General features: G+C 38.1%; 1 protein-coding gene across 10 annotated transcripts in view; it reads left to right on the plus strand.

The window, feature by feature from the left end:
- The window catches only part of SMARCA1 (SWI/SNF related, matrix associated, actin dependent regulator of chromatin, subfamily a, member 1), a 95,911-nt gene that overhangs the window by 36,662 nt on the left and 43,204 nt on the right, over positions 1–16,045 (plus strand). For 6 of the 10 annotated variants that reach the window (XM_064361264.1, XM_064361258.1, XM_064361260.1 and 3 more), the window contains exons 9-16: positions 169–237; positions 4,851–4,960; positions 6,617–6,843; positions 7,791–7,912; positions 11,429–11,464; positions 12,416–12,568; positions 14,841–14,973; positions 15,896–16,044. In XM_064361264.1, the coding sequence (XP_064217334.1) occupies positions 169–237; positions 4,851–4,960; positions 6,617–6,843; positions 7,791–7,912; positions 11,429–11,464; positions 12,416–12,568; positions 14,841–14,973; positions 15,896–16,044 (999 nt within the window). The remainder of the gene's footprint in view (positions 1–168; positions 238–4,850; positions 4,961–6,616; positions 6,844–7,790; positions 7,913–11,428; positions 11,465–12,415; positions 12,569–14,840; positions 14,974–15,895; position 16,045) is intronic. The other 4 variants (XM_064361261.1, XM_064361262.1, XM_064361263.1 and 1 more) reach the window with 1 other exon arrangement.

Genomic DNA, 16,045 nt, shown 5'->3' on the forward strand with positions numbered 1-16,045 from the left:
GCTCTAGTATCTTACCTATTTTCAGAAGTAAAAGCCATCACAGCTAATATTTTTGAAGGTACTTTTAAAATGCATTATTTCTGTATTGGTTGTATAAGAATCTGTAGAATTAATCGGGTATATTTTAAAAAGCTGTGCACTTATTGCAGAATTTCCACCCCTCCACAGGACTTTGATTCTTGGTTTGACACTAAAAATTGTCTTGGTGATCAAAAACTCGTGGAAAGACTTCATGCAGTAAGTAATAGCAGACAAGAACATTCAGTAATTAAGTGGTATACACAGACTGACCCAGAAAACAAAATGCTATAGAATCTGTTTGAACTTGTGTGTTTTCCTCTTGGCTCAGTGTCACTGTTTCTCCCTCCCAACCTTTCTGACAGCTTCTTTGGTTAAAAAAAAATACTTCTATGTTCTCAGCTTCTTTCTAGAACAGCTTTTTTTTTTTTTTGCCTTGGCTCTCCCCTGTGAATAATGTCCTCTCCAATAGAGAGGCTGTTCCTGCTCCCACACTCTGCAGTTCCTCAGGATGGCATCAGTATTCTCCTAGTTCTCCCCCTGCCACTTCTAAGCCACTGTTTCTCCACTGTCATGTATAAAGCTCTTCCTTTGAGGCCTAAGCTGTCTTGCAGTTTTACCCTCCACCCATTCCCTGTTAATCTGTTAATCATCGGGTGGCTCCTTCACATTCATTGTATGCCAATTTTCTATTCTTTTTTTTTTTTTTTTTTTTTTTTGAGAGAGAGTCTCGCTCTGTCATCCAGGCTGCTGGAGTGCAGTGGTGCTATCTCAGCTCACTGCAACTTCTGCCTCCTGATTCAAGTTCTTCTCTTGCCTCAGCCTCCCAAGTAGCTGGGACCAAAGGCATGCACCACCACGTCCGGCTAATTTTTGTATTTTTAGTACAGACAGGCTTTTACCATATTGGCCAGGCTGGTCTCGAACTCCTGACCTCATAATCCACCCACTTTGGCCTCCCAAAGTACTGGGATTACTGGCATGAACCACTGTGCCCGGCCCCAACTTTCTGTTCTTTGATCACAACTTCTTATATTTTTCTAGTGCTTTCGTTCATGTTAATCCTTCTGTACTTGTCCTGTTACCTCACAGGGACCTCTAGTCCCCAGACCTCTGCATTTTCTCCCTATCTATCAGCTTATTTCTGTCGTGACCTTTTTCTCTATCCAGCAATGAACTCATTTTCTTTCTTTCTTTTTTTTTTTTTTGTTTTTTTTTTTTGAGATGGAGTCTCTCTCTGTCGCCAGGCTGGAGTGCAGTGGCGTGATCTTGGCTCACTGCAACCCCTACCTTCTGGGTTCAGGCAATTCTCCTGCCTTAGCCTCCCAAGTAGCTGGGACTATAGGTGCCCGCCACCACGCCTGGCTAAGTTTTGTATTTTTAGTAGAGATGGGGTTTCACCATATTGGCCAGGCTGGTCTCAAACTCTTGACCTTGTGATCCACCCGCCTCAGCCTCTTCCCAAAGTGCTGCGATTACAGGCCTGAGCCACTGCATCCGGCTGCAATGAACTCATTTTCTGTCACTTGAACCATCTTTGGCTAGTACTCCTAAACTCCTTTGCTCCCTTCTCCATCTGCCATACCTGCTTAAAAGCCATAACCTGGAATAATGTAATGGAACTGTCTCTCTGCCTTCTGAGTATCAGTTTTGCTTCTGCCACTTACTAGCAGAGTGAACGTCTCTGTACTGGGGCTACCCAACACTGGTTAAAAAAGATTTCACAGCTGTCCAGGTTGGAACCACTATGATTCCATGTTCTCTAACATAAGCTGAGTTGTTGTGATGCTGGTGATCCTTCAACATGGCCTTCTACAGTCTTCTTTCCTATTTCCTATAACAACTATTCCAGACCTTCACCCATCTCCCCAAGACTTCTGTCCCAGGTATCTCCTGCCCTCCTTCTCCCTCAGCAGGTAACATCATTCCTTTCTCAAAGAGGGAAAAGAAGATATTAGGTAGGAAGTTCTTCAAGGATGTCTACCTTCCAAGGAGATCTGCATTTGTGTTACCTTCTGTCTGAGTGGAAGAGGTGTCTTTTCTCTGGTCAGTGGCTAATTCTTCCATGTGAGTCCTTGATCTCATCGCTTCCTTTTTCTTTATGGACTTTGCCCCCGATTTATCTTTTTAGTTGACTATATTTTCTACCTCTTTTTAATTGACTATATTTTCTGTCTTTTTAACTGGCTATATTTTCTCCCTCTCCCTCCATGTTGGCTCTTTTCCCTAAGTGTAAACATGCTCAGATATCTCCCTTATTAACTCCAAACCCAAACACGTACCCATCCAACCTCATGGATATGCAAAACAGTGCTTCCTCAACACTGTCCTTCTGGCTGTGAATCCGTTTTCTTCTCTTGATGGCTAAGCTTCTTGAAAGAGTAGCTTATCATCTCCTTCTCTACTACCTAGTCTCCTGTTTACTCTTGGATCCATTGACCACTGGCTTCTATCTATTCCATACAACTGAAACTTATCTCACAGTGTCTTCAATGACTTTCCAGTTGCTGAATTCAGGGTATGCGTTTTGGTCAGTATCTTGGCTATTGCTGGAAGCTGCCAACCATCTCCTCCTGCTGGAAACACTGTCCTGCTTGGTTTCTAGGATACTGTTCTCTTTTGGATTTTCTCTTACCCTTTGTCCACCCCATCAGTCCCTTTTGTGGGCTTTTCTTTCTTTGTCTGTCTCTTATAAAGTTTAGCATTTTATAGGGCTTTGTCTTTCACTTTCACACATGCTGTCTCTGGGGATCCATTCCCATGGTTTTACCTACCACCTAAATACTGATGCTGCCTGAAATGACCTCTCTGTATCCCTCTCCTAAGCACTATCCTTTCATATCCCATTGCCTTCAGAGTCTTTCTGCTTATGTATCTCACAGGCAGTTTAACCTCTTAAAGATATCTTTTAGAAAACTTTGAGGCTTACACCAGAAACCAGTCTTCTTTTACCCTTCCCCTTTCCTTACTTCCCATAGATCTCTAATAATAATAGCTACAGCTTATTGAGTGTCTGCTGTATACTTAAGTTCTATACATGCACTACCACAAATTTCCACAGCAGACTTGGAAATAGGTATCATTATCCCCATTTAAAAGTGTTTGGTGGGCCGGGCATGGTGACTCATACCTGTAATCCTAGCACTTTGGGAGGCTGATGTGGGTGGATTGCCTGAGCTCAGGAGTTTGAGACCAGCCTGGACAACACGGTGAAACCCCGTCTCTACTAAAATACGAAAAATTAGCTGGGTGTGGTGGTGTGTGCCTGTAGTCCCAGCTACTCGGGAGGCTAAGGCAGGAGAATTGCTTGAATCTGGCAGATGGAGGTTGCAGTGAGCCGAGATCATGCCACTGCACTCCAGCCTGGGCGACAGAGTGAGACTCCGTCTCCAAAAAAAAAGTTTGGCATATACACATATATATATTTTTGGATGAACCGATGAGAAAATAGGCTTGGAAAAATTTTTTGCCAGGCCCACAACAGCTAGTCAGGACTGAACTGATTTTAGAATTATCCTGATCTGGGTTTGAATTCCACATCTAACACTTGCTAGTAAAGTTCCTTTGATGACCTTACTAAAATAGAAATGAAAACATTTTCTTCAGATTTATTGTAAGGATCAAATAATACATGTAAAGTTCATAGTATAGTGTGTGGCGCATTGTAGGTAGGTACTCTATAGATTGTATACTATTATTTTCTTGTGATAGAATCTGTCTTACAGGTATACACTGATTGTTTTATCTTTTTTTTCCAATCATCTATATTTTCCTTCACATTGAATATTTTCTCCTCACTTATATATTTAACTACAGTCATGCACTGGCATAACAACGTTATGGTCAACAGTGGACCACATAGATGATGGTGGTCCCATCAGATTATAATGGAGCATATATAGAGACCTGCTATATGGCACTTGATACTGGCACTGCAGATCAAGTAGGGGAAATGATTGATAGTGAGTAATGCTGCTGGGACACTTGGTTTTCTATATGGGAAAACAAATAAATACATATACCATATAGGTATGTGTAAGAACACTCTATGATCTTAGCACAATGACGAAATCACGTTAACAACACATTTCTTAGAACATATCCCCATCATTAAGTGGCACATGATGGTACTTTGAAATGACCTGCATTTGTATTTCATTTTGAAGCCTCCCTGATGCATACTCTGACTTCAGATTTCCTCTCAGGTTTTAAAATCTTGTTGTGGGCCGGGCGCAGTGGCTCACGCCTGTAATCCCAGCATTTTGGGAGGCCGAGGTGGGTGGATCACAAGGTCAGGAGTTCGAGACCAGCCTGGCCAACATGGTGAAACCCCGTCTCTACTAAAAATACAAAATTAGCCGGGCGTGGTGGCGTGCGCCTGTAATCTCAGCTACTCAGGAGGCTGAGGAAGGAGAATCGCTAGATCCCAGGAGGTGGAGGTTGCGGGGAGCCAAGATCGCGCCATTGCACTGCAGCCTGGGCGACAGGGCGAGACTCCATCTCAAAAAATAAATAAATAAATAAATCTTGTTGTATTACAGCAGCTTCTTAAAAAAAGGGGTCTTTAGTGCTTATTCAGTAACCAGTAGTCTTGTCGTCTTAATTTTTCATGCATTTTGTACCATGAAGTCATGAATGCCTACTTCAGGTCCCCTATTCTGATTTTCTAATGGACTCTTACTTGCCAAGAAAGTTGGCAACTGGTGTTGGTAGTGTTTGTCAGACTATGCAGTGGGAAGTAAATTTCACATTAATGTTGTTAATGAAAACCATTAATCATATTAAATGTTTCAAATGTTTCATAAGCTTTTATAAAAATGATCACCTTTTAGGTTTTAAAACCGTTTTTGTTGCGTCGTATAAAAACTGATGTAGAGAAGAGTCTGCCACCTAAAAAGGAAATAAAGATTTACTTGGGACTGAGTAAGATGCAACGAGAATGGTGAGCTATTTTATTTCCATTAAAACTTATTTGTGTGTAAGAATTTACTAAAAATTAGCTTTATAGTTGTTCAGTTATGCTGTTAGTTCAAAAATTACATTTTATATTTAAATGGTAAGTTAAGGAGTTCAAGTATTTTCAGAGAAAATGTATAGGCATTTTATTTAGCCTTTCAAAAAGAGTATAGGTTTTGGAGTCTATAGATCTGTGTTTGAATTTCATGCATTATCACTTAATAGCTAGTTATCTTGGGCAAGTTACATAACCCAAATTTCCATTCTGTAAAATGAGGATAATGATATTTAACTTATGAGGATGTTAGGATTAAAGGGGATAATGTCAGTGGGATACTTGTTAGTTGAAAAGCATTCTTTAAAAGCATTCTTTGGCCAGGTGCAGTGGCTCACATCTGTAATCCCAGTACTTCGGGAGGCCGAGACAGGAGGATCACTTGAGCCCAGGAGTTCAAGAGTAGCCTGGGCAATAAAGTGAGACCCCATCTCTACAAAAAAATTAAAAAAAAATTAGCTGAGCATTGTGGCACACAGCTGTGTTTCTAGCTACATGGGAGGCTGAGGCCAGAGGTTTACTGTAGCCCAGGAGGTCAAGGCTGCAGTGAGCCATGTTTGTGCCACTGCACTCCAGGGTAGGTGACAGACTGAGACCTTGTTTCAAAAAAAAAGCATTATTGCTTTTTCCTTTAGTGAAAATAGTTATAACCAAAATAATAGTGATGAAGAAAATGTATGTCAATGTGGATATTACAAAAATAGCATCTGGAATGGTTAGATAAATGTAATTAAAGCAGGAAATTGACAAGGGAAGTTACAAGGAATCATAAATCAGAAGTATTCATAATGTGATAGTGCTGCTAATAGGAGCAAAATGTTACATATATAAATAAAATTAGATCATGCATAAAATATATGATTTCTTTACTACACAAGCCAGTATAGGGTAGAGATTAAGAGTATATTCTTTGGACTCAGACATAGATCACAGCTTGGTTTTTTCCCTTTTGTGACCCTGAGTAAGTTGTTTAACTTCTCTTAGCTGCCTTGATTTTCACCTATAAAATGGGGATGATACTATAGTAAATACTAAGAGTTGTTATGAAGATTTAGTGGCATAATTCATATAAAGCCCTTGACATGATACTTGGCACTTGCACTCAGTAAAAGTTGATCACTATTATAATTACATATTATTGATCTGGCATCTATATATACATAAGTCTCTGTTTGTGGGGGTGGAGTTCTAGAAAAGAGAATGGAAAGTGTTTATAGGATCAGAAAAAAATGACCTGTGAAAACAGGTATAAAAAATTGAAATTGTTATTCGTTCAAACAAGTAAACGTTGGATGTCAACTTTCAGTGAGGTGTTATAGTTATTGAGTAATTAGCAGGTATAATTCTCTAAATAATTATCAACTGATGGCAATTTCTGGTCATGGATAAAGCAGGAGGAAACAGGTTTATTAGCAACATGCAAGTTCAAATGTTCAAATTTTCATTTCTTTGTTGGTTTTGCCCATCAGATTTAGTCTCAAATCTTGTTTATCTTTAGACAGGAATCTAATCTGATGGCCAAAGGAACATTTTTTTATGACATTAACTTTCTAGTAATTGATGATTAATTATAGTTTAAACTTTTAGGTATACAAAAATCCTGATGAAAGATATTGATGTTTTAAACTCTTCTGGCAAGATGGACAAGATGCGACTCTTAAACATTCTGATGCAGCTTCGAAAGTGTTGTAATCATCCGTATCTGTTTGATGGTGCTGAACCTGGTCCTCCTTACACCACTGATGAGCATATTGTCAGCAACAGTGGTAAAATGGTAGTTCTGGATAAACTATTGGCCAAACTCAAAGAACAGGGTGAGTAATACATTTTTAAATTAGCATGTAATAAATTTATATTAATGACTTGTATGTAAATAAAATTTTCCATATTCATTCATTCATTTATTCAGCAGACATTGTTACGTACTTACTATTTGCCAGGAATTGTCCTATGGGCTGGGTGTACAAAGATGAATAAGACAACAGTCTTTGCCTTGGATAAGCTCACAGTGTAGTGAGGAGGAATAGTTGTAATTCATTGTGGTAAGTGCTATGATATGTTGAGAATCTGGGAGTTGAGAAAGTCTTCACGGAGATGACTTTTGAGGTGAGCACTGGAGAATGCATAGGAGTGAACCATGGGGAAGAAGGGGAAGGGTTTTCCAGGGTAATGAAACAGGTGTGAAACAAAGAATAGAGCATATGGTACTTGGGGTAGAATGGCAGTTGATGAATCTGGAAAGATGGATGGAGCCAAATTATGAAAGGTATTTTAAACCATGCTTTAAGGAGTTAGGACTTTTATTTTGAAGTCAGAGAATAATTGGCTGTGAGGAGTGACAATCAGAGTATGTCACTCCTACATGTTCGGAAGAGAACAAGCAGTATTGGGTCTATTAAGGATGAGAGACTAGGAACAGGAGACTAGTTGGGAGCCTATTGCTGTAGTCCAGTGAGAGAGTCTATGGACCCATCATTCATCCTTAAGAAAAAGTAAAGGCAGTTTCTTTCAAGTCATTGCAATATGTGTGGAGGAGTTTGAAGACCTTAAAAAATGGCTAACTCAACAAATGCATAATTCTATACATAGCATCTCTTGAAGGGGTGTGTGTGTGTGTGTGTGTGTGTGTGTGTGTGTGTGTGAGTTTAGTGAAGTATTCATGTGCTCTGTGTTTATGTTGCATATAATGTTCATTTTTGCAGCTTTTAAGTTAGTTTCACACAAGTTGTATAACTCACTTTTTCTTGGCGAAATGTTTTAGGTTCAAGGGTTCTCATTTTCAGCCAAATGACTCGCTTGCTGGACATTTTGGAAGATTATTGCATGTGGCGTGGTTATGAGTATTGTCGACTGGATGGACAAACCCCCCATGAAGAAAGAGAGGTGAGGAAGAGAAAATAAAATAAGACTTCGGAAATCAGAGTTCAATTAAGCAATGTTTATCAACGTTAGGTAGTTTTGAACTTTTGCCTTTTCTTTAGGTGGGTACATTGACTTTCTCATTAACATCTCTTTCTCGCTTCAGTCTTCAATTTGGCTTCCATTCCACTGACTCTTTACAAATCATCTTTTTCAAGGTCTTCAAAGACATCATCTCTTATCTAAAGGACACTACACCATCCCATCCTCCATTCTTATCTTCTCTAACCATGCCTATCTCAGACTTTTTAAATTACTAACAGTTTCTCACCTTACTCTCTGATCTCCAATTTTATGTCATTTTCTTTTCCTGATTTGCCAGCTGTAGCAGACCTTTGCCATTTGTGGAGTTTAATGGTTGAAATTTTGCCCATTTATAAGCAATCCTAAAGACTCATGAAGCATAGTAATTTGTAAAGGGAATAATCTTGGTTCTTATAGAGCTCTTGTAAAAACTAAATGTGACAACATAGGTATAGATATTTATCATGAATTTAGACCTTGGGACACTAAAAGGTTGGCATGTAGGAATGGGTCACTTAGTGAGTAAGCTTATTTAGTACGCAGTATCTTTCTCAAACATGGAAATTCTTATAGGTCTTTAGATTATCCTTCACAAATGTCATGGGTTGAATGCATTTAATACCCTTTTTAAAGCATTTTTTCTTGGAAGGCTTTCCTAATTTATCTTCTGTTTTCTGTGATCCTTCAGAGCTCTGTCTTTGGCTTCTGTTTTAAGTCTGTACAGTAAGTCCTCACTTAATGTCGTTGATAGGTTCTTAGAAACTGCAACTTCAAGCAAAACAATGTATGATCTTAGGCTAATTGATATAAACAAGATTTAAGTTCTGGCCAGGTGTGTTGGTTTATGCCTATAATCCCGACATTTGGGATTGGGAGGCTGAGGCAGGAGAATTGCTTGAGCCCAGTAATTCAAGACTAGCCTGGGCAACACAGCAAGACCTGGTTTCTCCAAAAAAAAAAAAAAAAAGAAAGAAAAATTAAAAAAAAAGTATTAGCCAGGCATGTGGCATGCATCTATAGTCCCTGCTACTCTGGAGGCCGAGACAGGAGGATTGCTTGAGCCCGGGAGTTTGAGGCTGCAGTGAGCTGTGATTGTGCTACTGCACTTCAAACTGTGTGACAAGACAAGACCCCAGTTCCTATGACATATTTCTGGTCACAAAGACGTCACCAAACTTATAAATAAAGACCAAAACACTTATAATATTAAACGTGGAAATAAAGGTGAGCCATACATACATTTAAGAAAGATTAATAAATGCAAGTAAGAAAATTATTTACCTTCTTATTCCAGTTCAGGATTACAGTGGTTGGAGCCTCTCCTGGCAGCTCAGGACCCCAGGCAGGAACTAGCCCTGGACAGAATGCCATTCCGTCACAGGGCATGCTCACACACACCACACTCATACTGGAACTGTGTGGACATTCCAGTTCGCGTTTTGTGCACAGCTTTGGGCTGTGGGAAGACACGGGGAAAACTCATACTGACATGGGGAGCGCATGCAAAACCCATATGGACTGTGGCCCTGGCCAGGAATTGATTTTTTTTTTTCCTCATCAGTTTTATAATGAAACGACGTTACTCGAGGACCTGCTGTACTCATGCTTTGGGTAAAGATCATGATTTTATGGTATAGTGGAAAATGCACTGAACTTGGTTTCAGAAGACCTGAGTTTTGGCACCAACTCCACCACTTTGCAGTGTGTGCAAGCCATTTAATTCTCTGAGCCTCAGTATCTTTAATTCTATTATAAGGATAATACCTAGGCTTCTTTCTCTGACAGTGTTGTTGTGAGGATAAGCGGATATAATAGGTATGAGCACAGTTGTAAATGGCGTTTTGCAGTACGTACCACATGTCGTGAAATTACACACAGGGCTTTCTCCCTTACACCTTTAGGGCCCCATCTCAGGCTACAGGGACTCTCTCTTAGCCCGCATCCTAGTCCTTCCATAGCTGCAATGGGCACTCTGTTCCTTGTGTGCTTCCTTATCGAAGCCTGGTTCTAGCATAGCATAGTGTTCACAGCAAGCACACGGACCCTTTTCATATTAAAGGTTTTACTGCTACCTCTATAGGGAAACAGTTGCAATAACATTTATACATATGAGGACATTTCAAAGCTTACACTGTTCCCTGCCCTATAGTGTTTTTACTCTCTGATATGGCAACTTAAAGCATTAACTGAGCTTTTGCTGACTTATTTCTGAGGCTTAGTTTCCCCGAATCCACACTAAACATAGGCCCTATGGTACCTTTCAGGGTTATCCTTCTTCCTAGAATGAAGAGAATATGATGGCAGAACAGTACGTGCTTTCTGACCTCAGATAGCCAATTTGCATTTCTGACCGAGCTCTCTACTGTTCATCTATTTATGTCCAAAATTGTTCTGGTTTTTAAAAATTCTAAACAACGTTATCTCCTCAGACTCTCTGAATTTCATGTATTGACTTTAAATATAGCAAAGTCAGAGCTGTTCATTTTTTCTTGGAAATGCCCTGCTTTCCCATTATGTTGTCCACACCATCATTTCATCTATTTTCCCAATGAGAAGGAGAAGACCACGTTTGATTCCTTACTTTGATTGTGTGCCAGCTGTGAATAAGTAATTCTTTCTCAACAGCTCTCAGATTTTCCCTTTCTCCATTACTACAGCTAAATTCAGCTAACAAAGCCACTGGTCATCGTCTGACTCAGTTCCTGTAACCTCTGCTTAATTGGCCTCCTCACTTTTGTAGGGAAAAGAACTAACATTTGTCAAGCAACTACTATAAGCTAGGCAACTTAAAGTTCCAATTGAATTCTCCCAGCAGCCCGGTAAAGTATTGGTATAATTTTCTCCGTTTGAAACTGTGTCTCAGAGAGATTAAATACTTGCCCAGAATCACGGATGTAATCAATGGTGAAGTTGTGATTCATGCCCAAGTTTTTGCTCTTTCCTCTACACCAAGGTGCCTCTCACTACACCATGCTGCTTTCTGTACTGCCCCTTTTACCTGCTCTGCTGACTGTGATGGTGCAAGTCACCTTCTCTGCCTAAAACTTTGACCATGTCACCCATTTAGTTTAAAAAAGATTGCCCATACTTTGTGAATATTCAAGTAATATGTGACTGCTGAAGGAAGTTTTGAAAATAAATGCAAGTATTTCTGGCCAATCTTTTTAGGTATATGTAATATGTACAAGTAATTGGTATCATACTTCATATACTATATATAAAGTCTAGTATCCTGATACATTTTGCTCAGTATTATATTGTACTTTTTAATGTCCATAAAAAATCATTGTAAAAATAATTTTAGGCTAATATTTTATTTTATGGATGTACTAGAAATAATTCATTCCCCTATTGTTGATCGATTAGGTTGTTTCCAATTTTTCACTATTATAGATAATGCTGTAGCGAAAGTTTTTATACATAAATCTTTGTGCACATCTCTGATTATTTCCATAGGATAAATTCCTAGAAGTGGAATTTCGGGGTCAAAGGGTATGAACATTTTTAAGGCTCTTGATGCATATTGCCAAATTGCTTTCCAGAAAGGTTGTACCAATTTATACTCCCAGCAGCAATGTATGAGAGTGCCCGTCTCACCGCCCCCTCGTCAACATTGAGTATTATCATTTTTTAATCTTCAAAAATGTTTTGTTGTTGTTTTAGTTTGTGTTTATTTGATTACTAGTGAGAATGAACATTATTATTGTTTTCTAACCATTTGTATTTGTTCTTTGAATTGTCTGGTTTTTTTTTTTTTTTCCTGCTCATTTTTCTACTGGACTTTGTTTTCTAATTAATTTGTATGAAATCTTTATATAGTAAGAATATTAATATTAATTTTAAGATTCTTTACTAAATATCCCTGGATTGTCTTCCTGATTTTCTTTATAACTTACCGACTTGTTCCTTGTTACCATACTGATAAAAATCTTCTTACCTTCCCCTTTATCTGTTGCTCTCATTCCCATTTCTAAATCATTTTCTCTGTTGGTTGATCTTCTAAACTAATCATTCATAAGCTAATGGGAATGAAGTTGAGATTTCTGATAATTCATCCCCCGGATATATTTCAGCTCTCCCTCAATTAAAACATTTTCACTGTTATTGCTTTTAAATAATGTAAATGAATTACTACTTGCTTAGTTAAATTTGACTATGTAATTATTCTAAGTTTGTCTCTATTGATGTAAGCTTTTAAAGATTAGGAACTTCATTTACATAATATACTTTCTACATAAATTCACATAGTACAGTGTGTGTATAGATACTTAAATATTTTTGAAGATGGAAGAATATTATAAAGTATATTTATAAAGAATTTTAGAAAGTGTGTGAAGATTTTCTATATGTATTTTAAATGTTTTTATTTGTTTCTTAAGGACCCTGATAGACTAATTTTATTTTTCTCTTTCTCTTCTATCCTTTTATCAATTAAAAATTAAGGAAGCAATAGAGGCTTTTAATGCTCCTAATAGTAGCAAATTCATCTTTATGCTAAGTACCAGGGCTGGAGGTCTCGGAATTAACCTGGCAAGTGCTGATGTGGTTATACTCTATGATTCAGACTGGAACCCACAGGTTGATCTACAAGCTATGGTTAGTAATCTTTAATGGTTTCAGAACTTTATCATAGCTCTGAATACTATTGCTATTTATACAACATCGAGGTTGTTCATGATAAAACAGTTAACAATTTTTCAGAGATTTTGTAGAAGTTACAGTCGATTATCCTAGAGCACACAGTTGCTGTGCTAATTGCAAAAACAAAAGAAATGGAAGCCTACAACAAACACACCCCAGATCCAACTATAGCATTTATGTGTCGATTTTGGTTTTTATCATGAGATAGAAATTTTTTGCCCATTCCAAAGATTGAAGAGGACATATAAATTTGTTTTAACAAAAGGGATTAAAAAACAGTCTGTTGTTATTATTCTGCGTAACAACTAAATATATTAAAATCCTTAGTACTGAAATGGGGAGAGGTAAGATTTTAACTTGCATAATAAAACAATTTGGGAGAGAAGGCAAAAAGGTAAGAAAGGAATATATTACAGGAAAACACTTGATACTTAATAAGGACACTATCCAAAAGCTATTCTACACTTAAAAAAATTTTTTTTAGGGAGCTCTATTCTGACCTTTCATCAAAACACTACAGGTAACTCCTTTGATATTTTGGTGTCATTGATTGAACTAAAGCTACAACTTCTCTCAATGTGACTTACATTTTCAGATAAAGAAATATAATTTAGAAGTAAAAAGGTACAAAATAACTTCTTAGGATTTTGAATATGTAGATATGGGATAATTGTCTTTTTGGGAGCAATGAAAAGTTATATGCCAATGAGATATAACTTAGAAGGCTTTCCTTTTATAATAGAGAATTGAAAAGGATTGACCAGTGGGACATTCCAAAATCAGTATGCTTTGGTGTAATTATTATTACATTACCATGGTATTGAACTACCTGTTTGATCTGACTACCTAGGAGTAAGCCCCAGTAAGTTACAGTGTTACGGAACTGGAAAATCTAATAGTGATAGCACTTCATTTCCTTAGAAGTCTTAGTGCACATCCAGTCTTTCAGGATTTGTTGGTTCAGGTTTTTTTTTTTTTTTTTTTTGAGACGGAGTTTCGCTCTTGTTACCCAGGCTGGAGTGCAATGGCGCGATTTTTTTTAAAAGTTACTGTTTTTTTTTTTTTTTTTTTTTGTTTTAAGGTAGGGTTTCACCATTATGGCCAGGCTGGTCTTGAACTCCTGACCTCAGGTGATCCACCCACCTTGGCCTCACAAAGTGCTAGGATTACAGGCGTGAGCCACCACGCCCGGCCCTGGTTCAGGTTTAATGTAAATATGTGTAGAGTATTACAGTGTGTTTTAATGTGCTCTGTTGAAATTTTGTTACTAGGTTCTAGTGTTTTTATATTTAGTACAGACCTGTTTACAACTTAAAACATTTTTTTCTCTACTACCTTCCTCTCTTTACCTATTTGCTCTAGCAGCTTCTGTGTTTTAAAAATACTCTCCCTAAGGCCGGGCGCGGTGGCTCACGCTTATAATCCCAGCACTTTGGGAGGCCGAGGCGGGTGGATCACGAGGTCAAGAGATCGAGACCATCCTGGTCAACAAGGTGAAACCCCGTCTCTACTCAAAATACAAAAATTAGCTGGGCATGGTGGCGCGCGCCTGTAGTCCCAGCTACTCAGGAGGCTGAGGCAGGAGAATTGCTTGAACCCAGGAGACGGAGGTTGTGGTGAGCTGAGATCGCGCCATTGCACTCCAGCCTGGGTAACAACAGCGAAACTCTGTCTCAAAAAAAAAAAAAAAAAAAAAACTCTCCCTAGATGGTTTTATACAACTAGAAGTTTGCTACCTGTCACCTGTACCAACTATAAACCATAGGACCAGTTCTAGACTACTGTATAGTAAGGATATTAATATCCCATTAATTTTTATAACTCTTTACTACATATCCCTCCATAAGCAGAAAGAAGTGCCTGATGATGAGATAAAGCAGAGTTTTGCCACCATAGCAACCCTTACTACTTAATAAAATTCCTTGCTAGTTTGGAAGTTGTTTATATTTAGTGACTTAAAGTTACTTAGTAACTCAATCCAGAAACTCTTAGAGGTGCTTTGCCCTTTGTCCTGGAAGTTTCCCATAATGATACAATATAGTAGTTACAGATTTCTTTGTTCCCAGTGGTCTTTAGACATTCTCAGTATTCATCATGCTCTTTTTCGAAGTGTCAGATCTAGAGATAAAGGACTAATTTAGTTTTAGAATTTTATGGAATATGATGGCTATACTCTATAATTTTATACAGAATATCGAATATCTTATATTAGGACTCTTTCTATTAGGATCGAGCGCATCGTATTGGTCAGAAGAAGCCAGTACGTGTATTCCGTCTCATCACTGACAACACTGTTGAAGAGAGGATTGTAGAAAGAGCTGAGATAAAACTGAGACTTGATTCAATTGTTATACAACAAGGTATTTATACATAGAAATCTAATTAGGTGGTTTTTGTAAAACACATGCATTCAACACATTCAAAGGAGATTACTTTTAATAAAAGTTGACCAAAATTTGAAAACTTAGAGGAAAAATGGAAACATCACTGTGTATCCCATGAGTCTGTACAATTGTTGTGTATCACTTAAAAGTAAAAGGAAAAAATTTAAAAATGCTAATTGAGGCCAGGAGCGGTGGCTCACACCTGTAATCCCAGTACTTTGGGAGGCCGAGATGGGTGGCTCACTTGAGGTCAGGAGTTTGAGATGCCTGGCCAACATGGTAAAACTCCTTCTGTACTAAAAATACAAAAAATTAGCTGGGCATGTTGGCACGTGCCAGTAGCCTGGAGGCAGGAGAATTGCTTGAACCTGGGAGGCTGAGGTTATAGTGAGCTGAGATCGAGCCACTGCACTCCAGCCTGGGTGACAGAGCGAGACTCCGCCTCATAAAAAAATGCTAACTGAAATATTCTGAATTGAAACCCTGTTCAATATACGGAGTAGTTGAACATCACTAGCCTATTCTTGAATGTCAGTAGCATACTTTTATACCTGAGGTTATTTAGCAGATAAAATGGCTACTTTAAATTTTTTGAAAACATTTATTAGAGGGTGCCTTTTCATATAGAGAAGTTTGATCTGAAAACAAAGTTTGAACATGAAAAACAATTACCTTCTGGATTTAACTGAGTTTTACAGAAGGAAATTCACATCGAAATAGAAAGTATGGTAGAAGAAAAACTTGTAGGGTTGTTCGTTGAACAAATAACCTTAATGTTAACTTTTTATTCTTTTAAAGCTTTATGTATGGCTAAATGTGGTAATGTGTGATTAGAATGATTATGCCTTCTTTGGAATATAATTGATTGAGTATATACGATATTAATTTTTATCATTAGGAAGACTCATTGACCAACAGTCTAACAAACTGGCCAAAGAGGAAATGTTGCAAATGATACGGCATGGAGCCACCCACGTTTTTGCTTCTAAAGAGAGTGAGTTAACAGATGAAGACATTACAACTATACTGGAAAGAGGGGAAAAGAAGG

Source organism: Aotus nancymaae, unplaced genomic scaffold, assembly GCF_030222135.1.
Source record: "Aotus nancymaae isolate 86718 unplaced genomic scaffold, 86718_ANA_hifiasm-v0.15.2.pri h1tg000004l, whole genome shotgun sequence".
Taxonomy (NCBI): Eukaryota; Metazoa; Chordata; class Mammalia; order Primates; family Aotidae; genus Aotus; species Aotus nancymaae.